Source organism: Triturus cristatus, chromosome 5_1 (assembly GCF_964204655.1).
Source record: "Triturus cristatus chromosome 5_1, aTriCri1.1, whole genome shotgun sequence".
Taxonomy (NCBI): Eukaryota; Metazoa; Chordata; class Amphibia; order Caudata; family Salamandridae; genus Triturus; species Triturus cristatus.
This window is the reverse complement of record NC_140587.1, coordinates 697,336,888-697,359,723: the sequence shown is the minus strand read 5'-3', so window position 1 is coordinate 697,359,723 and position 22,836 is coordinate 697,336,888. Positions and strand designations below refer to the sequence as shown.

At 49.1% G+C, this 22,836-nt stretch overlaps 1 protein-coding gene across 3 annotated transcripts in view; it reads right to left on the bottom strand.

Annotated features, from left to right (window-relative positions):
- PRKDC (protein kinase, DNA-activated, catalytic subunit) overlaps positions 1 to 22,836 on the bottom strand; it is a 2,754,228-nt gene that overhangs the window by 1,496,802 nt on the left and 1,234,590 nt on the right. For all 3 annotated transcript variants that reach the window (XM_085605657.1, XM_085605658.1, XM_085605659.1), the window contains one exon: positions 14,515 to 14,634. In XM_085605657.1, the coding sequence (XP_085461783.1) occupies positions 14,515 to 14,634 (120 nt within the window). The remainder of the gene's footprint in view (positions 1 to 14,514; positions 14,635 to 22,836) is intronic.

Genomic DNA, 22,836 nt, shown 5'->3' with positions numbered 1-22,836 from the left:
AGAAGGTCGAACACACTGTAGCATACTGGCCGGGGCGTCCAGTCGTGCACTAACCTCAGGGGTGGCCGCCACAGCATCCTCCTGCACGCAGTGTGGGTAGTCTCTGTATTCGTGCGGACAGGCGGGCCGCCACTGCCCCAACTCCGACGCCACACCATCGAGCCTACTCCCCAAGATCACGAAACCATGAACCAAGGAGGAGTGAAGAGTACCAAGAGCCTCGAGGAGGTCGCCGTACCCCAGCTCAGCTCTCTGCGATCTCGCCGCCGTACTCCCAGAAGTCGTACGCTCACAGGCCCGCCGCGGCCCAGCGGACAGGATGGTAGGCTTCATCGCCCAAAGATGGCCGCCAAGTATGCCCGACCCTCACAGGGGCCGGGACAAGCGTCGCGATGTCCACGTCGCGGGTGACCGGGTTCCGGGGGCAGGCAAAAAACTATCCGTGGTCACGGGCAACAGTCGTCCCCACCACGGACCAGCCCCCGTGGAAATCCGGGGGCGGCCCGCTGCGATCGGGGCAGGATACGGACGGCGGCCGGGCAGCTCACCAGCAAGGCAGGGGCAGTCACCGGGGAACCTAAGAGTTGCACCCCCGGTCAAGCACTCGGTCCGCTACGCTGGGCAGTAGAAGTGACCATGCCGAAATGTAGGCCGAGTTTGGCACCGCTCCGGTGGGCCGACTCCACCCAGTCACCACTGGCCGCTGTTGTCGCACTGCCACCCGGACACGGCGTCCACTCGATGTCCCGGCTCCAGGGCCGCACAGGCCGCAAAGTTCAGATGCAGTTTTCTCCGGTAATACCGCAGCTAGAAACCTCGGAGTCAGACAGTCGGGAGCCCCTCTCCTTCAGAAACACGACCACGTAGCACAGGTTAAGGATCTCAGGCAGGATATCCGTGCGGGATGCAGAGGTTCACGGAGCCGGGAGTCTACGCTGCCGTCTCAGTCGCCATCTTGGCTCCTCCCCCCCAAACAGGATTTTTAATCATTGCTGAAGAAAGTGCTGTCATGTCCGGAAAAGAACAGATGTCACTTGGAGTACGTTTTGTAATGTAAAACGTAATGTAATGTAAAAGTAATTTATAGAGCGCAAACTCATGCCCGAGGGCGTCTTGGCGCTATCAGAGGCGGGTATGAGGCAGATCAGTTAGAAAAAAGGAGACACAAGTAGCACCATAGCCGTCAGAGAAGAATTCCTTGGATTTGCAACCTCAAAAGAAATGGATGCTATCTCAATTGCAAATATGATTATGGATACATGCTCTAAATTTGGATTAAACTTAGAAAAACTCCATGGCCAATGATACGATGGATGCTCTGCAATGGCAGGAAAGGAAGGTGGCGTTCAGGCTATTATAAAGTAAAAAATATCCTAAAGCTGCATTTGCTCACTGGGCTGCACATAAACTTAATTTGGTTGTTAATGACCTGAATGCTGGTACTGATATACGGAATTCTATTGGCACAGTGAAATCCATCATCAGGTTTTTCCGTGAGAGTCCAAGAAGAAGATCTCTTATTCTCAATGTGCCATTGCTGAGTGAAACACAATGGACAGCAAAATACAAGAGCATCAGAATTTTTAGCTCAAACTTTGAAGAGATTTTTAAGCAATTAAGCTTACTGGTTACTACAGCATCAGGGAAAACACATCAGGATGCATATCAATTGCAATGTTCCTCGAGCACAGTGAGCTTTCTCTTTTGCTTGTCCATAATTTCAGATTACTCATCAGATTGGAATCTGTAAATCAGGCCCTCCAAGCTATTCATCTTGATATCATCAAAGTGTGTAATCACGTGCAAGACCTTCTGACTGTGTTCCGTGAACACAGACAAAAAGCAGAACAGCAATGTAAGGCCATTTTTTCAAATGTTCAAACAATGGCAGAAAAATTGGACATCGAACTTTGTGTTCTCAGACAGTGTGGCCGGCAAGTATTTCGTTCTAATTTTGGTTCCTCTTCTGTGTAAGAATACTATTGCCAGTCTATCTATGTGCCATACATGGACTCTATCATTGTGTCATTAGCCGGTTTGGCAATGAAAACAAGAAAAAATTGGGCCTCACATTAACCAAAACACATGACACTTAACCAATACAAATGCCATTTTACAAGCATCAGGAAAAAATTACGACATTGCAAACCTGGAAGCCGAAAGCAGTCACATGGTTTGAGATCTGGTCAATGAAGGATGAGCAGTTTAACAGTGGATTTCCAGATTTGCTAAACCACACAGATTTATTTCCATCAGTCCAACAAACAATTCTCATTGCACTCACTTAACCAGTGACCACTTGCAGAGTGGAAAGATCTTTCAGCACAATGAGAAGGGTGACAATCTGGTTGATTTCGACAATGGCAGATGATCGCCTATCGGGTTTTTGCATGATGAGCATACATCGAGCAAAAATTGATGGAAACGAACAGCTGATTGAAAAAGTAATTGATAAATTTGCACAAGACTACAGACGTTTACTGTTCCTTTTTCAAGATCAATAACCAGTGAACAAAAACTGAATACAACTACTCATTGAAGAATGCGATTTCAGCAAGAGTGTAGATGTTTGCAGTTCCTAATCTGCAACAGTTATCCAGGCTAAGTTTATGTTTTATTTTCCCAATTTGGAGGAGAACCGTTGTTATTTTATTTAAGTTAATACATTTGATTTTGTTCATTTTAATATATTTAAATTACTACATTTCCAAAATAAATACATTTGTCATATATATTAATTGTCATTCGTTTATACCAAATGTAGATTCTACAGTTTCTTTTTTTTATAATTCAGTTATAGTGCCTTGATCATGTGTGTATGAACAATGTGGTGCATTCAACAGTGGTGACATAGAAACAGATTAGAAACTGCTAATCGGACAATAGCAGCTTAATCCTTCTATTCCACTTTTGCATCAGGTTTCTCAACCCTTTGCATGACTGTGCTTTTTAATCTTCGGCCAGGAGCTGCTCCTGCCTTCAGCTCTGCTTTTTTCTTTGCCAACTGCTATAAGGTGTGATATCTATCAAAGGCCACAAAAGAATGAGATGGCTGTGGCACAACAAACCTATGGTGTAAGGGAACATATGCAGCCTGCTTCTTGTGCCCCACCTGGCACACATCATTTTGGAGGATGGATGACATTAAAATTTTGACTCCCTCCCTCCGGAAAACGTTCTGTGGACGTTATACATATAGTATATGCAGTGCCTGTGGGCATGGCACAGAGGTGTGCAATGTCATGTTATCAGAAGGATTTTCGCCCTTTGATGCATCCTGAAGAGGCAATCTGCATGCAGTTGTTCTGCTGCAGCCCACAGAGACCCTGTTTAGTACCCATGCCCTGGGAACCATAGGTATCATTTATCAAGGACTTACAAGGGTGCTAAAGTCCTTGCCAATTGGGTTACAATTCAATTGGTGTTTGTTATAGGGAAAGAACACAGGCACTTGAGCCTAGTTAGCAGGCTTCAGTGCACTATCAGAGTAAAAAAATAACAGAATCTAGTAGTTCAAATTAGGGCCATAAAGTGGGGGGGGACATCTGCAAAGAAGTCCAGCTTCCTACAGATGCTACCCCAGTATGCTGATTTCAGCTCTTTGCTTTCGGAACTAGAAGTCGTTGAACCGGTCTGACCTACCCTCAGTCAGATTATGACTGGCCTTTTTGCTGACTTTTATCGACTCTTTTTGAGAGATTTCTCTCCTGGTGTGAGAATGTCATACAAGAAACCAGATGATTTCTAGCCTTGTGACGACTGTCACAGACTGATGTCTGTAACAGACCCCCACTTAGTGTGTTTGTAGTGCTTGGAGCCTGAGCATGACTCCAATACCTGTGAAGACTGCCACACAATACATCCACAGGCGCAGAGGGAGCTATCCCCCAAGTTCCTCAACGGCAGATGTCAGACAACCCAGCAAAGCTCAAGATCCCGGTTGCGCCGGACGTCTCGGAATGGTTTGCGGAGCTGCAACCGGCGATCGTCGTCACTAAAATTCAAGAAGTTACCTCATATTTGAGTGGCCAGGCCCTCCAGAGTACCTTCAGGCCCCACGGGTTTGGGAGAATTCCCCACTGGATTTCACCAGCAGGTTAGCCCTCGCATTCAGGTGTTTATAATGATTGAATTGTGGCTGAAGGCAGTATGAGTTTTCCTCATTACCTGTCAGGGAGTCAAGAAGTTGTTCAGAATACATGGTAACCCAGTCCTCGGCCTCCCTGCAAAGCACACAGAGCAATGGTCATATATACCTGTTGCGGTTGAGATTCTGTGCTGATTTATGCACAGGGTGGCACTCTATGGGAATTTTAGTTTATATGTTTAGGCCACGCACTTAATGATATAGGCCACACCCCTTTCTGGGACCTCCCACTTTTTCATCCCACTTACAGCCCAAAAGAACAAGTTACTTACCTTTAGTAATGCCTTATCTGATAGAGACGCTATCTAGCCCCAGAATCCTTACCTTACAATATCTCCAGGTGTCTGAGTGGATCTTGAAGATTTTTGAGCAGTGCCTCTGGCCGCGAGTAGGTGGCATTATTCGGCTCTGCATCCTCTGTGCCAAAAGTAACATGCACAGTACCTATATAGGTGCCGTCAGTTACTTTGGCGACTTTCCAGGGCCAGAGCGCAGAGCCACAATGAGAACTGACCCCTGGTATTGAAAAACTAAGGCCTTGAGAAGAGCGTCTCTTATTGTAGGAAGCTGGCTCTGTATATACTATACCAAAGTAAGGTATAGTGTGCCTACTTTTGGAATACTTTTAGATTACTTTTGGATTACATCGACTACTCAGGGTTGTATGCCTAGATACCACACCGGGGATCCCACAATACAAGGCAAGTAAGACTTTTTTAGGTTCGCAGTATAGTTACTTTTTCTTTCATGCAAAAGTTCAATGAGAACATTTTCACGGACAAAACCCGTGACATTGGTTCATATGGGAGAAAAAGGATTAATGGTTCTCAGGGAAGTAAACAGTTTACGAGTGGGAATTTTGTGGGTTAGGGCCAAGGTTCCCCAAGGTCTCGGTAGGCACTCAATTTGCACCACAAGCAACATTGGGGCGGCCTGGTGCAGAGTGCTGGGGTCCAACGTTAGCCAATGGTGCTAAGGGGGCCTTCGGTCTGGGGCATGCTCATGAGCAGGCCACTCGGGTGTGGGAGTAAAGATCCTAGGTTTAAGATCAGCATTGCAGGGGCAATCAATGAGCACAAAAGTTGCACCACTAGCGGCACAGGGGCGGCCATATGCAGAGTGCCAAGAAGGCATCGGGGACCCTATGGATTCCAATGGAGATCTCAGGTTCAGAAAAGATGCTGGAGGCTCAGTTAGGGAGGCTTCCTGAAGGTAACCACCAGCTGGAGAGGGAAGTTGAGTTCTTGGGGGATGCCTGGACACCATCGGTTGGGCCAGCCAAGGCAGTGGGGCATAGGGTGCAGGGGTGTCTTTTGGCGTCAGATCTTCTTACCAGCTCTGTTCGCGGTCGGGGGGCCTTCAGGTTGAGGCAGCAGGTGTTGACTTGAAGCTTGAGGGGGATCGGGGATCACCGGTTCCCAGGTCAGGATCATTGGGGGACCTCCTCGTGGGGTTGGGCCATTCGAACTCGGGCAGCGGGCATCAGGTGTAGAATGGTGCAGAACCATGGAGCCGCCTGGATCCGGGTTCTGGTCTTGAAGTCTTTGTTGTGCAAAACCGATGCTCACGGGAGACAGAGTCTGTAAGGTGAGTGCAGGGCAGGCCCTTGGGGGCTGCTGGACACGGCGGGATTCTTGCTGTAGGCAGGTCAAAGTTGCGACAGGCCGTTAGGGCTGGGGCCAAAGCAGTAGGTGTCCTTTTCTTCCTGGGTCAGCATGGCTCTTCGGTCCTTCTTCCTCGAATCTGAGGAGGCAAGGTTCAGGGTTGCCCTAATTACTAAATTTAGGGGCATTAAAGTGGTGTGCAGGTCAGCAACAATAGGTCTCTTCCTTGGGGTGGGTACACCCCCTATTATGCCACCCTCCAAGGGGAGAGGGCATGAGCCTCTCCCTACTTGGCTGAGTCCCCTCATCTCAAGATGGAGGAGACTGAGATGTGTGCTTCACCTCCCCTCCCCTTCATGAGGGGTGAGGTTGGCAAAGGTGGGTACACCTCTCTTCCTAGATTGGTTTTCCTGCTGATTCTCCCACCCAAAGTGGGGGCCAGAACCGGTGGGAGTCAGTTGCTGGGGGCAGCAAAAGGCAGGGACAGCTTCCAAAGGCGGCAGACCTTTGAAGCTTCCCCTTTCGTGGACCCAGCCCATCCTGGAGGAGGAGGCATGACACCTCTGCCCAGCATGGGCTTCGTTATTGGACCCAGTGAGTGAAGGTTCTCTACCCAGGGGTCCAGAAACCGTTCTGGTGGTGGCAAATGGCGGGCAGCCATTCAGGAACCACTCCAGGGCTGGTTGATTTTCAGGGGGCATCGCTAAGATGCCCTCTGAGTGCTTTCTACATTAAATCCCACACTGGCATCAGTGTGGGTTTAATGGGCTGAGAAGTCTTCTACCAAACTTGCCAGTTTTTAGTAAAGTCATTAAGGAGCTGTGGACTTTAGAATGACCAACTCTCAGACCATATACTCTTTATGGGTTCACTACACTTATAATGTCTAAGAGTTGACATAGACACTGTAGGGGTACAAGGCTCATGCCTCTGTACCCTCTCCTTAAGGCTAGTGCGCCCTACTAGAGGGGTGACTTACCTATGCCTCAGGCAGTGGATTCCAAGCATGGTACACAGGGATGTGTGCCATGTCGACTCTACACTTTTCTCTGCACCAAAACACGTAGCCTGCAGTGGCAGTGTGTGTGTGTTAAAGTGTAGGGCCTTAAAGGGTGGCGGAATAGGTCCTGCAGCCCTTAGAGGCATTCCCTGGTCACAGTGCCCTGTGCGCCAATTGTGGATACAAAGCTACAGACTAGGGAAAGAACAGAGGCCCTGGGAACCTGATTGGCTGGGACCCAGGTCACAAGTCAGGTTGCATCAGTTGTCAGGCAAAAGGTGGGGGGCACTTTCCTACACAAGTCTTTCTGAAAAAAATGCTGTGGCTTATTCACCAACAGCTGAAGGATGAACCGTACAACACCTCACTATTTGTCATATGGCTGCTCATTCTGGATCTGTGGCAAATGTTCATGCCAAGTTTATATTGATGCTTCATGTATGCCCCCAAACAGATGTGCTCAGGTCTGAGACTGGCTTTCCTGTAGTGCAAGAGCACAAGAAATTTGATGAATGAATTTATATGTACACTGAAGCGAGGTTTAAGCCCCTTGGATAGATGTAGCAAGTAGGACCAGCATAAAAAGAAAAGAAACAGCAACTATCAAAAAAGTTCCTACTCTTCAGATGCCATATTTAAACCCAGACACACAATGTATTTGGGGAAATGGTTGTCAAAATATGGGTCCTCTATTCTTGAAGAATGCCAGGCATAAAGGAGGACAAATTCTTGAGATGTAAAGGTAATAAAGTTGTGTTTTCTTGGCGTACATGACATGTGGAAAACAGAAAAGGGCATCAAAGGGAAGGTTGTACCATCTATATTGAGGTGAAAGTCAGTTCTATCACTTCCGGTGATAATAAACACAACTGCTCTTACGAATAATCATGAATCGTATGGCATCCATTTAAATAAGAAACATTGTTTTGGTCCAAATCAACACTTGTGTACATTAAAAAAGATTTTTAATCTGCAGAATCATCCATCAAAAGCATTCGACTTTATTACTGGAAATGGTTTCAGCAAGAGGGAGGGGGTCATGAGAATGTGTAAAGAAACAGTGCAATGCAAAAGGATTCGGAAGAGAAAAACAATCATTATGAACTTTTCTGTAGGCCTAATTAGGAGACGGAAATCAAAGAGCAATACTGTTCTCCAAAGTTCAATGGCACAAATCTGACTACTTACCTTTTCACTGTAATTCTTTAGGTTTTCCAGTTGCTTATAACATTTCTAGATTTGAAGTAAGGAATATGCTACTTACCAGTATGCATCTCTTCTTGGCATGTAGAGCTGCAGAGTTGTACACTTAGCATAGGTCGCCATCTGGTGTTGGGCCCGGATGTTTGCAGTTTGTTTTTCTTCTTGGACAGTCTTTGGAAGTCACGAGTTTGGTGACTCCTCCTTCGGTCCGTACTGCGCATGGGCTTCGGCTCCATCCTCAGATTGTTTTTCGCCAACAGGGAAATGATGGAGCGTAGTAATAACAGTGAGAAACCCATGTGTTGTATCTAAATAAGATGTACTGGAACGGATACAGGTAGCCGGGGAGGCGGGTGGGCGTGTACAACTCTGCAGCTCTACATGCCAAGAACAGATGCATACTGGTAAGTAGCATATTCCGTTCGAGGCATATGAGCTGCAGATTGTACACTTAGCATAGATTATATAGCAGTACCCAACCTTAGCGGCGACCACCGGTATCCGTTGCAGCTGTTTGAAAAAGTGTCTTTAGTACAGCCTGGCCCACCCTAGCTTGCTGCTTGGAATGCACATCTACACAGTAGTGTTTTGTGAAGGTGTGCGGTGTAGACCATGTGGCTGCCTTGCAGATGTCATCTAAGGGTATATTCCCTAGAAAAGCCATAGAAGCCCCTAACTTTCTTGTAGAGTGGGCATTAGGGGGAACAGATAATGTTCTCTTTGCCTTTTGATAGCAAATTTGTATGCATTTTACAATCCACCTAGCTATCCCTGATTTTGAAATGGGGTTGCCTTTATGTGGTGGAGAGAAGGAAACGAACAATTGTTTAGTCTTCCTGAAGGGTTGCGTTCTTTGTATGTAGTATAGTAACGCCCTTTTTACATCAAGTGTGTGTAAGGCCCTTTCTGCAACAGATTGGGGTTGCGAGAAGAAGACAGGTAATTCCACTGATTGATTGAGGTGGAAGGGGGAAATGACTTTGGGCAGAAACTTCGGATTTGTGCGAAGTATGACCTTGCTGTGATGCATTTGTATGTAGGGTTCCTGTATGGTGAACGCTTGTATTTCACCAACCCTTCTAAGGGAAGTGATAGCTACAAGGAAAGCTGTTTTCCAGGTGAGAAACTGTAGCTCACATTTGTGCATTGGTTCGAAGGGCGGACCCATTAGTCGTGTAAGAACTAAATTTAGATTCCATACAGGGGAAGGTGGTGCCCTGGGAGGAATTACTCGTTTAAGGCCTTCCATGAAGGCTTTAATAGCGGGCACTCTGAAGAGTGATAAATGCTGCCTGTTTTGTAGATAAGCAGCGATCGCTGCTAGGTGTAGGCGTATAGATGAATATGCCAGGTTACACCTGTGAAGATGGAGCAGATAGCATATGATGTGCTGTATGGATGCATCTAGAGGGTTGATTGTATTGTTACGGCAGTAAATTACAAATCTTTTCCACTTTGCGGCATAGCATGCTCTAGTGGTAGGACGTCTGGCTTCCATGATGATGTTCATACAATCAGGGGGAAGGTTAAGGTATCCGAATTCTAGGATTTCAGGAGCCAGATCGCCAGGTTGAGCTGAGCTGGGTCCGGGTGCCTGATTTCTCCATGGTTCTGGGTTAGGAGGCATGGGGATAGATGCAGTTTTTGCTGTGGTACCACTGACAGTTGTAGTAGCGTGGTGTACCACGGCTGCCTGGCCCACGTCGGAGCTACCAGAATGAGTGTGAGGGAGTGCTGTTGTAGCTTCCTGACCACTAATGGAATTAGTGGGAGAGGTGGAAAGGCGTATGCAAATCTGCCTGACCAGTTCATCCATATCGCATTGCCCTTGGACAATGGGTGTGGGTATCTGGCGGCGAAGCTTGGGCATTTTTTGTTTTCGTGGGTGGCGAAGAGGTCTATCTGAGGATGCCCCCACTGTTGGAAGAATGGGTGAAGAACTTGTGGATGCAGTTCCCATTCGTGTATTTGTTGCGTTTGTCTGCTGAGCAGATCTGCCATGGTGTTTTGTACGCCTGGAACGTGCTGTGCCAGGAGAAAGATGTTTTGAGGAATTGCCCATCTCCATATGCTCTGGGCTAAGCGGGAGAGCTGGGGAGAGTGTGTCCCCCCCTGTTTTTGGATATAATACATTGCAGTCATATTGTCTGTGCGGATGAGGACTGCTTTGCCCGAAATCTGTTTTTGGAAAGATTTTAGGGCTAGAAAGATCGCCAAGAGCTCCAGATGGTTGATGTGGAGCGATTTTTGCTGTGGCGTCCATAGACCTTGCATGGTGAGGTGTAGAAGGTGCGCTCCCCAGCCGGAGAGCGATGCGTCCGCTGTTAGAGTCACTTGAGGAACCGGGTCCAGGAACGGCCGCCCTTTGGAAAGGTTTGTGGTGTTCCACCACTGCAGAGAGTGATGTGTGCGGCCGTCCACCAACACCAGATCCGTCAGCTGACCCTGGGCCTGGTTCCACTGTTGTGCTAGGCACTCTTGAAGTGGACGCATGTGGAGTCTTGCATGGGGCACTATGAAAATGCAAGACGCCATCATTCCTATGAGCTTCATAAACACTCTTGCTGGAAGAGAGTGCTGAGGAAGGAATGTTTTGCGTAAGGCTTGAATGCTTGTGATTCTGGCTGAGTTTGGATAGGCAATACCCTTGGAGGTGTCTATAGTGGCCCCGAGGTATTGCTTTGTGTGAGATGGTATGAGGTGGGACTTTTGGTAGTTCACCGTGAAGCCTAGCTGGTGGAGCAGTTGGATGGTGCTGTTTGTATGCTGCACACATTGGTCGTAGGACGCGGCTTTTATCAGCCAGTCGTCTAGGTAAGGGAAGACGTGAATATGTTGACGTCTGAGGTGTGCTGCTACTACTGCTAGGCATTTGGTAAACACCCGTGGTGCGGTGGTGACCCCGAAGGGGAGAACCGTGAATTGGTAATGTTGCCCGTCCACCACGAACCTGAGGTATTTCCTGTGAGAGGGGTGTATTGGAATGTGAAAGTATGCGTCTTTCAGATCCAAGGTTGTGAGAAAGTCTCCCTGGCAGAGGAGTGGGAGGACTTGTTGTAGAGTGACCATGTGAAAATGGTCTGAGTGTATGTAGGCATTTAGAGGCCGGAGGTCCAGAATGGGTCTGAGGGTCTCGTCTCTCTTTGGTATTAAGAAATATAGAGAGTAGACCCCTAGATTTCGTTGGTTGACGGGGACCTGCTCTATAGCATGTTTTTGCAGGAGTGAAAGTACCTCTTGTTTGAGCAGTGTGGAATGTTCTTGAGACATTGGACGGTGCCTTGGTGGGATATTGGGTGGGGTAGATGTTAGCTCTAGACAGTACCCTGACCGAATGATTTGGGTCACCCATTTGTCCGATGTTATGGACTGCCATACGTGGATAAAGTTTTGTAGTCTGCCCCCGACCGGAGTGGAATGGTCTGGGGGGAGCGGAGGGGAGTCATTGTGCGGGGGGGGTGGCAGAACGGGTGTTGTTGGTTTTGCCCCTGCCCTTATTGTTGTTACCCCTGTAACCACCTCTCTGATTGCCCTTTGAAAAGGTATTTTGAGGAGGGGACTTGTAGGAGGTAGAGGCGTTATCGGTGGAGGAGCCTCTACCTGTGCCACGAAAGGACGAGCGTCGAAAGGAACGTTTGGAGGCTTGTGTTTGGAGTGCCCCCATAGACTTTGCTGTGTCTGTGTCTTTCTTCATCTTTTCGAGCGCTTCGTCTACCTTTGGCCCAAAGAGTGTTTCCTGGTCAAAGGGGTGATTGAGTATGGATGCCTGGACTTCAGGTTTGAACCCTGAGATCCTGAGCCAGGCGTGGCGACGAAGCAGGACACTGGTATTTATGGCCCTAGAAGCAGTGTCGGCTGCATCGAGGGCACACTTAATGGAGGTGTTTGTGATTAGTTTACCCTCCTGTATGAGGTCATGAGCCTTGTGCTTGTATTTTTCTGGAAGGTGCTGCATAAGAGCCTCTAGTTCGTCATAGTGTGCTCTATCATATCGCGCAAGCAGTGCTTGTGTGTTTGCAATGCGCCACATGTTTGCAGCTTGGGAGGCGGTGCGTTTACCAGACGCGTCCAGAAGTTTAGATTCTTTGTCTGGCGGTGGGGCATCTCCTGAGGATTGGGAGTTAGCCCGCTTTCTAGCTGTGGAGACAACTAGGGAATCTAGGGGAGCAGGGCCCTTGATGTAAGCAGGGTCTGTGGGTGCCGCCTTGTACTTCTTCTCTATTCTAGGGTTCAGTACTCTGGCTCTGACAGGGTCTTTGAACACCTCTGTAGCGTGCTTGGTGACACCCTTAAGCATGGGTAAAATGGAAGTAGATTTGTCTTGTATATCAAATGTATCCAGTAGGAAGTCTTCTTCTACTGGTTCACTGTGCATGTCCACCCCATGGTAGTGTGCTGCTCTCTGCACTAAATGATGAAACCCTAAGGAGTCCTCTGGAGGAGACGGCCTTGATGGGTATAGGTCGTCCTGAGGTACATTGGGTATATCAGGGTTATTGTAATCCTCCCATGGATCTGGGGTCCCTGGTGGAGTGGGATCCATTGGGGCGTCCGCCGGGTAATTGTCCGGATCCCCATCATCCGGATCTGGGGATGGGGCCGGATCGTAGTGAGGTAAAGGTGGCGGAGGAGGAGGTGGAGTGGGTAGGGGAGGCGGTGGTGGGGAGGGCACTCTGAGGGGAGAAGTAGCAGAGTCCTTCCTTTTGGGTGGAGGAGGAGGAGCCGGAGCATCAAGGCGTCTTTTCTTGGTAGTTAAAGTCAAAAGCCCAGTCTTTGGATCTTTGGACAAAGTCTTTTGTAAAGGGTCTGGTGTAAACAGAGCCAACGGTGTCGAGTCGTCTGTCGGCACCGGTGATTTCGGAACCGGGGGTTTCGATGGTCTGTGTGCGCCATGGCTTTTTTGAGGTCTCCGGGTGTTTCGGCGTCGAATGATGTTTCGGCGCCGGAGCGTCGGTGCCGACAGATTTGTGTTTGTGTTTGGTCGGCGCCGAGTGTCCAGGCTTCGGCACCGGTGGTTTCGGAGTCGAGCTGGATTTTGCAGTCTTCGGTGCCGGATGCTGTTTTTCGGCACCGGGTGTCGGCTGGCTCGATCCCGAGCTGCCATGAGACTTTGGGTGCTTCGACACCGGGCCCGAAGGTGGGGTGATCGAAGTTTTGGTTTTGGTTTTGCCCAGGCCGGCAGGCGAGGGAGTAACCTGAGTCTCTTTGGTTTTCGGCGCGGGGGTGGGAGGGGGCATAGTACTCACGGCCCGCTGCGCTGGTGTAACGTCCTCCACGTCGGAGTCGTCGGCCTCGGAAGCGCTGACGACGTCTTCCTCCTGCTCGGTGTGTGTTTGCCCCGAAGCTTCGGCGTCGTCTCCGAAGATGTCCGGTGGAGCTGCCGAGGATGAGTGCACCATGGTGCGTTGAGCTCTTCGATCTCGGATGGTCTTCTTCGATCGAAAAGACTTGCAGGCGGGGCAGTCTCTAGCCTCGTGTTCCGGAGAGAGGCAAAGGTTACACACCTGATGGAGGTCGGTGTGGGGAAATTTAGACCCACATTTTGGGCACTTTTTGAACGGAGTCCTTTCCATCGGCCGGGACCGGAGTCGCGGAGGGCCCGAAGGCCGGTGTCGATGTACGGGATGGAGAAAAGTGCCGCTTCGAGAGATGAAGATGATGAAGGAACTCGAAGAATCGAGGATTTTCCGTCGAGGCTGGAACCGTAGAAGTTCGAAGCCGGAGCACGAAGTATCACATCCGAGCCCGATGGCGGAAAAAAACAATCTGAGGATGGAGCCGAAGCCCATGCGCAGTACGGACCGAAGGAGGAGTCACCAAACTCGTGACTTCCAAAGACTGTCCAAGAAGAAAAACAAACTGCAAACATCCGGGCCCAACACCAGATGGCGACCTATGCGAAGTGTACAATCTGCAGCTCATATGCCTCGAACATACACTTCCTGAATTCTAGCTCTTTAGGTCTCAGAAATGACCAAACAAGAGGCCTTGGCAAATGTAACAGTTGTGCCATGAGCTATGGAATATTGCAATATAAGGTGAAGAATGAGGATATGGTATAAGGGTTAGGAGAAGGACAAGCAGTAAGGATGCAGTGTACGATCCTGGACTCACAATAAGCTTCTCGTCTCTCAAGCAGGAATCCCATGAATTTGGAATAAAGAGAAGCCGGGCGTTGCAGAACTATTAAATTCTGATAAAGTCAAAATAAAGAAAGAAACGCAATATGTTTTAGCTCATCAGGTCTCCGGTGACTATATTGTTTTAGATATTCTCTACACTCAAATGTGGATTACTAATTTGAGTTGCCAAAATAATATGATTTCTAACAACCTGATTTGGCTTTTTTGAACGTTGCACTGAAATAAAAAAATGATTGTAGGAGTAAGTGCTGTAAGATACAGAAGAATGTACTATTTAATTTGAAACGGTCTATACTGGGCATTGAAACATACGTGTATATGACAGGTTTTATTTTTTTCCATCATTGTTTTCAAATTCTTACTTCACTGTTTTAAGAAAAAAATACTAGAATGATATGTTAAAGAAATATAACTTACTTCCTCTGAATTAACAACAAGCTTTGCTATAAAGAGACGAATGTTTAAAGGCGTTGATGGATTTGCCAACTTGCCATGCAGAAACTTCATCCAAGGTGGAAGATCTTGCGGAACCACACCCTGAAATGAAAATAAAAAAAGATAACATTGAAAAAATGACTCTAATGCAAGAGCAAAAAACACAAAAAAGTTGTTTTATTATAAAATGCTACTGCTTTTCTTGAAGTCAGACAACCTAGAACACGCCTCACGTTTTCCATGCACCATCTAAACATCCATACATCTAAGGGCTGTTCGACTCTATTTATCATTATGTGACATCCTGGCATGGGTCGAGGAGCATTGGACTGTCCATGGTAATTGGGGATTGGCCCAGGACAAGAAACCAAGCATGCTGGGAATGGCTCTTGTCCATGAAACCCTAATGTCACAAGGTCCAAATCGGGTGCTGACTAGTCTTGAGGCAGAGGGAAGGCTTCCCATTTAATTATGGGTTGTTATCCCGCCCAGGCAAAATTAATCACACTGGATCTCTATGCTTTGAGGTTCACATATAAAAGAGTTTATAAAAGCTATTGGAAGGAAGTTCAGGAGTTCCGATTCACCCAACAAGGTGCAGCATGGGCGAGCCTGCATCTTGCAATTAAATGAAATCAATCTAAGTGTTTTTGGTCCCTCATCGGCCATATGCTTGGGTCTTGCTGCCCTGCAACTGATCATTTTATCCCATTTGACAAATGGGAGTTGTTTATTAATGACATATACAACAAGATAACTACTTTTTCATACCCCATACCTGCATGCTGAAAAAAGAGTTTACAATTACAACCAAAGAAACATTAGGGTTAATAAAGAAGTCACGTTCATCTAAGGCCGCCAGGCCCAACAGGATTCCCATTGACATAGTGAAAGTCAACCTGAATCTTTGGGCAGAAGGTATAAGTAAACTGTTTTTGTTTGTTTCACCGTCAGGCCAAACTCCTCCATCTTGGAAAGCTGCCTTAATCCATCCAATTTACAAGAAAGGCCTGAAATTTGAACCAAAGTCATACTGTCTCATTGCGTCCATGGCTTTTAGCGATAAAATGGTAATCGAGCAGGAAAACCTTTACATTAAAAAACATCAAGTCATTAATTGGCCTTCGCCGTTCTTCTCCTCGTAAATTCGGCTGGAGTTTGCCTTAACTTCATTAGCCCTAAAGAACAAGTTACTTACCTTCGGTAACGATATAGCTGTAAGAAACATTAGTTAGTTAGATTCCTTACCTTAGAATATCCCCAGGCGTCAGGCTGGATCCGGAAAGATTTTTCGTCACCAATACCCTTGCGCGTCGCTAGGCGTCGTCTGCGGCTCTGCGTCCGTCGTCGGCGTCGTGCCTGCCGGGATGACGTCGTCGGAGTACTTAGATGCCAGCCTCGTGCGCTGACGTCAGTTCTTGTACATAGCTTTCCGCGCCAGGAACGCAGAGCCATGCAAGAAACCGACACTGGTGCCATGAATCTAGGGCCCTGAAAGGGATGACCTTAACCCTAGATATCAGTTTGCAGAACGGGGAGGATGGGTGGGGTGGTAAGTAATCTAACTAACTAATGTTTCTTACAGATATATTGTTACCGAAGGTAAGTAACTTGTTCATCTGAAAGAAACACGTTAGTTAGATTCCTTACCTTAGAATAGATACCCCAGCAATACCAACCCCGGTGGTGGGTCTGCAAACCAAGATCACACCAGGAAGTCCTGGAGAACGGAACGGCCAAAGAAGCCGTCTCTCCGGGCTTGGGTGTCCAGGCAGTAATGTTTGGCAAACGTGTGCAGCGAGGCACACGATGCTGCCTGACGAATGTCCTGCAGAGGGACTCCCCATCCCAGGGCAGTAGTAGCCACTGTGGCCTGAGTGGAATGGGCCCTCAGCCCCACAGGAGGTTCCTTCTTAGCCAAGGAATAACAGGCCTTAATACACAAAACGACCCACCGAGAGATGGTTTGCTTGTGCACCGCCCGCCCCTTCTTAGCGCCCACGTAGCCAACAAAGAGTTGGTCGTCCACCCGGAACTGTTTCGTGTGGTCCAGATAGAAGGAGAGCTCACGTTTTGGGTCCAGACGGTGGAGCCGCTCTTCCTCTTTCGAGGGATGCGGAAAGATGGTGGGAAATGTAACAGACTGGCCGATGTGAAAGGCAGAAACCACCTTAGGGAGAAAGGAAGGACGAGTCCTGAGAACAACCTTGTCCGGATGGACAGAGAGGAAAGGCGGTTTAGAAGAAAGAGCCTGGAGCTCACTCACTCTTCTGGCAGAGGTGATGGCAACCAGGAAAGCAGTCTTAAGAGTCAGAAGACGAAGAGGACAATTATGAAGGGGCTCGAAAGGAGTGCACATCAGATAGGTTAACACCAGGTTCAAGTCCCACTGAGGCATTACGAAAGGGACAGGAGGAAACATGTGAGTAATGCCTTTAAAGAATCTAGCAACAACAGGGGACTTGAAAAGAGAATACTGATCAGGAAGCCGTAAGAAGACAGAAACAGCTGAAAGATATCCCTTGAGGGTGCCCAGAGCAGAGCCCTGCTGGGCCATGGAAAGAAGAAAGAGGAGAACTTCAGAAAGAGGGGCGGAAAGGGGATCCACAGCCTTTGCTGTGCACCATGCCACAAATTTGTTCCACCTGTAGGCGTATACCGTTTTAGTGGAGGGACGCCTGGCTGCCAGAATGACATCACAGACTTCAGGAGGCAAGTACAATGGCATCAACTGTCGCCGCTCAATCTCCACTCATGGAGGTGGAGGCTGGACAGGTTCGGGTGGAGGACCGTCCCCTGCTGCTGCGACAGAAGGTCCTCCTGAAGAGGCAGTCGAATCGGGGGATTGATTGACAGACTGAGTAGCCCGGGATACCAGTATCTTCATGCCCAATCCGGAGCCATAAGGATGACTTGGGCCCGGTCGCGCCTGATCTTCTTCAGCACTCTGGGCAGAAGTGGTATAGGCGGAAAGGCGTACAACAGACCGCAACTCCACTCGCAACGAAAAGCGTCTCCGAGCGAGTGCCGCCTTGGAAATTCCAACGCGCAGAACTGATGACATTGTGCGTTCTCTATATTGGCGAATAGATCTAACCAAGGCTCTCCCAACTGCCGAAAGAGGCCTTGCACCACGTCCGGGTTCAGACGCCACTCGTGATCCATCATGCACCGGCGGCTGAGTTCGTCCGCCCTGGCTTTCAGAGAGCCTGCCAGGTGTTGAACCACCAAGGTGATGCCCTGATGTTCCAGCCATGTCCAGAGGCGCAGAGCCTCCTGACAAAGGGTCCACAACCCCACCCCGCCCTATTTGTTGCAATACCACATGGCGGTGGTGTTGTCCGTGAACACCTGCACTACACTTCCCTGTACAGAGGAAAGGAATGCCTTCAGTGCAAGCCGGAGCAGGGACTCCGCCGGAGACCAGAGGCCTCTGATCTCCGCCTCTCCCATGTGGCCCCCCCATCCCAGGAGGGACGCATCCGTCACCACTACGTGCTCCGGTTGGGGTAGGGAGAGGGATCTGCCACTGACCCAATCGCGGTCCGTGAGCCACCACTGCAACTATCTTGCAGTGCCCTCCGAGATAAGGACGTGGTCGGACAGGCCCACTGGAACTTCAGGTCCCACTGCAGAGCCCGCATCCGTCACCTGGTGTGATGTACCAGCAGGATGCAGGAGGCCATTAGACCCAGCAGCCGCAGGACCATCCTGACCGAAACTCGGGATAAAGGCTGAAAGATCGGAATCCGAGCCTGAATATCCCAAACCCGCTGTTCTGGAGGATAGTCCAGAACCGCTCCAATGAAAAGAAGCTTCTGGGAGGGACTCAGATGCGACTTTGGCACGTTGATAGAGAAACCCCGCAAATGCAGGAGGTCGGCCGTAGTCTGGAGGTGGGAGACGACTGCCTGGGGCGAGCCCGCCTTCAACAACCAGTCGTCGAGATAGGGGAAGACTGGCAACCCTAATCTGCGCAGATGAGCTGTGACCATCGCCATCACTTTTGTGAACATCCGAGGGGCACTGGTGAGGCCGAAGGGGAGCACGGTAAACTGAAAGTGCTTGTGGCCTATCGTGAACCGCAGGTAACGCCGGTGGGCCGGCAGGACGAGATGTGGAAATAAGCGTCCTGCAAGTCCAGCACTACCATCCATTCTCCAGGGTCTAGGGCAGCCAGAACCTGAGCAAGGTAAGCATCTTGAACTTCTCCTTCCGGAGGAAATCGTTGACGCTCCTGAGGTCCAAGATAGGGCGTAGGCCCCCTTTGCCCTTCTTGGGAACCAGAAAGTAGTGGGAGTAACAACTCCGACCTACTTCTGGGCCAGGAACATGCTCGATTGTCCCCTTGGCCAAGAGGGCCGTAACTTCCTCCTGCAGAAGTTGCAAGTGATCCCCCGACATCGAAGGGCATGTCCATGAGAGTGCTCTGGACATCCCCAGAGAAATTTGTGGATCTCAGCCAGGCGTGGCGGCGAATCGCCACTGTCGTCGTAATCATCCTACCTAACGAGTCCACGGTGTGAAGCCCACATCGAATGGAGTACCGTGCTGTATCCCGGCCCTCAGCAAGAACCTGGGCGAGCCGTGTCCGGGCCGCCTCCGGACACTGGGGCAGCACGTCCGCCACCGTATCCCACAAGGAGCGGGTGTAACGGTCCAAAAGGCACGCGGTATTAATGGACCGCAACCCCAAACTGAGGGAGGAAAACAGTTTCTTCCCAAACTGTTCCAACCTTTTGGATTCCCGATCCGGAGGAGCGGACGGGAAGGCGGTCTGGGAAGTAGAGGCCTGGATAACCAGACTCTCAGCGGTGGGGTGCACTGAAAGCTGGGGTCGCCCGGAGCAGGGCGGTGGCGCTGGGCCACGTTCCGGTTCACAGGAGTGACTGTGGAGGGCTTGGATCAGGTGCCCATCAGAACGTCAGTGAGTGCCTCATTGAACTGCAGTAGAGGCTCCGAAGAGCTTATTGGCGGTTGAAGCACCTCGGTGAGGAGGTTAGTTCTCACGGCCGCTGCAGGGAGCTCCAGGTGAAGGGCTTTGGCATAATGCCATAGAAAAGTCACTGATTATATATATATATATATATAATGAATTGCAATCATTAGTTGATTCTAACTCCATACTGAAAATTGCAGGTATCAGTAAGGTTTTAAGCCAGAATAAGTTACCTCCTCTATCGCCCTTAATAAACTGACAGAGTCGTCTTGGAAAGGCCTTGTAAAGCAAGCTATGGAATCCGCTTCTCCACAGACTAATTTAGCCCACTTACAGGCTTATATACACTCAGATTACACCTCAGCTGGGGTCTTATGGGAGGCCTTTAAGGTGACTATGGGGGGGTAGGTGTATGGCCACCAACTATGAGGTGATGTACAAGTTTCTTACCTTCGGTAACGATGTATCTGGTAGAGACGATTGTAGCCGCAGATTCCTTAACATAGAATTATCCCCAGGCATGAGACTGGAACCGGAAAACTTTCTTTGCCTCAGCATCTCTGCGCGCCGGGGGGCAGTACCACGTGACTCCGCCCTGGCGTCGTCCGCGGGCGTGACATCAGTGAGGTCACATAAGCCCCACCCCTGCACGCTGACATCAGTTTTTTTCGGAGAACTTTTTCGTGCCACAACGCGGAGCCATCACAAACAAAACTGTGGAGAGTATGTGAACAGTGTGCGAAAAATCAGTGAAACAGAAAAGAGAGAAACGAAAGGTGAGGAACAGCACCAGTTGGATAAGTGCCAAGCACTAAGGTACAAAAAGCCATAGCAGTGAAAGCCATAGCAGTGAAAGAGCAGAGCACCACTCTGAGGAACACGCTTGCAAGCTAAGGTGACATCCTCCCTGGAGGGAGGGAGGGAGGGAGGGAGGGAGGGAGGGAGGGAGGGAGGGAGGGAGGGAGGGAGAGAGAGAGAGAGAGAGAGAGAGAGAGAGAGAGAGAGAGAGAGAGAGAGAGAGAGAGAGAGAGAGAGAGAGAGAGAGAGAGAGAGAGAGAGAGAGAGAGAGAGAGAGAGAGAGAGAGAGAGAGAGAGAGAGAGAGAGAGAGAGAGAGAGAGAGAGAGAGAGAGAGGGAGAGGAAGAGGGAGAGACTGCAATCCACAATAGTGAAGGGCAAAAGCCCGGAACAAAGGAGTAACAGCAATTAACCCCCAGAAGACACCCTCAAGGAGGGCCGTACCCCCTTGAAAGGAGCGAAAAGGCCGAGGTACAGGCAAAAAAATTTAAAAAACAACGTAGAGGACTGCAAAGGAATCAGAAACCCCAAGCAAGTAAAAGGGAGAAGAATAAAATTAGGCCCCTACACTGGAGAAAAAAACCAGGGTGGAGGGATGCAGAAGCACACATGAACCAACCAACCACGTATCATAAGGGAAGGGGTGGAACAATCAAGCAGAACGAAGCATCCTGTCCGGGAGGAAACAAAGCGGACACCCACAGAAGACAAGCCACCCAGAGGGAGGCGAGTGCAGAAAACAAACTGAAGGTCCTCGCAGAACGGGGAGGAAGGGAGGGCCGTGAAGGAATCTGCAGCTAGAATCGTCTCTACCAGATACATTGTTACCGAAGGTAAGTAACTTGTACATCTGATAGAGACTACTAGCCACAGATTCCTTAATGTAGAATAGATACCCTAGCCATACCCAGAGGGGAGGAGGGCCTGAGAGAGAACCTCCCCAGTAGGGAAGAAACAAAGGGCCCCAGCAGGGAACGTGTCACGGGGACATGAAGGGCAGCCCAGCCCCTACCAAGCAGAAGTAAGCAAGAACAAGGCGAAGGGAAGACTAGGAGACCCCCAAGCCTATCCAAGGGACAACTGCCACAAACCCTTGTAGGGACAGGCAGCCACAGAGAAGCACCCATGAGGAAAAGAACCACACCAACTCCAGGGAGAAGAGGTAGAACCGGAGGCAGAGCCCGCCGTAGGAAAACACACAGCGATAGAGGACAGCTGAAAAGGCATCAGTCGCAGGAAGCAGACAAAGCAGGAACGGCTCCACAGCCAAGAAGCTCAGGCGTAAGAAGAAAGGCACAGGTGCGCAAAGCCCCAGCAGAACAAGAGGCAGGGGCACAAGAGAACACACTAAGGGCCACGGCAGTAGACCAGAACGAGCAGTCGTGCACAGCCGGCAGCGGACAATACCATGGAGCAGTGCACCTAGAACAAACCAGGCGCAAGCCGAGGGTAGAGGCCAGGGAAATTCAGAACAATCCCCAAAGGAGAATCGTTCTATAAACACACACTGTCAGGAACTCTTGCGTTTATGCAAGGAATTGTAATAACCAGAAAGGTCATACCTCGGTTAAAATACCTGCAGGCAAGTACCTACGTTGGAGAACCTTCCTGCGCGCTGTGATGTGTGAACTGAAGCATTCCCTTGCTGGGAATCGTTACTCGGCCGTGCCCACTTCCTGTAGTGGTGCGCGGTCTAGTTGCGCTTCGCTGAGACACTTCTGAAGGGCTAACGCGCATGCGCGAAGATCGCGCGGCGCACTTCAACGGACGTGAAATCCCTGACAGGAGTGTTTACCTCAGCGCTTCGTGTCAGCTCAGAGTTACTCAGAGAGAGTTATTTTACGCAACTATGAGACTTCAGTAGGGAAGTAGAAAAGGCTATAATTGTTGTTTCCTGACAATGCCAGTGTATAAAAGCTTTCCATAATTCCTTTAGCAGAATATTATTTCGTGAAGCAAGAGCAGCTGTTCCAGTTCAGAGTACCGGAGTGCAAGTTGGAGAGAATTGGTGAAGAGAAGAAAATCTCAAGGGAGCAGCTTCTGTGAAGAGAAGAGCTCTGAATTTCAAGTAAGCGTGTTCTTGTGGTTTAAAAAGATCGCGTTTCCAGTCAAGAAGAATTCACCAGTAAGGATATAATTGTTTAACCTTACACTATATGAGACCAAGACTATTTAGTGAGAAAGGACAGAACAGTCAAAGAACCAAAGAGACAATTGGAACTTTTGGAGTTTGAAAAGAACTTAATTTTTTCTCTTGGAAGAACCAAGGCTTGATAAAATATATATGTATATATAAAAGAAAGACTTTCGAAAGATAAGAATAATATTCAAGTCGTAAAACAGGGTTCTTCCAGTAAATCAGATTTATTCACAATTGACAAAACATTACAGAGAGGAGCTAGCCTCAGAAGTGACACAGGTAAATAGGTGCATATGAGAGAGAGAGAGAGCAGGTGTAGTAAATAAGGACTTTGGGCAAGTTTATGTTTGTGTTTCTCTTGCAGGTGACTCCCCTTCCAAGACTTGAAGTTAGGAGAGCGACCAGAGTCAGGAGGCAGTCTCTCTTGT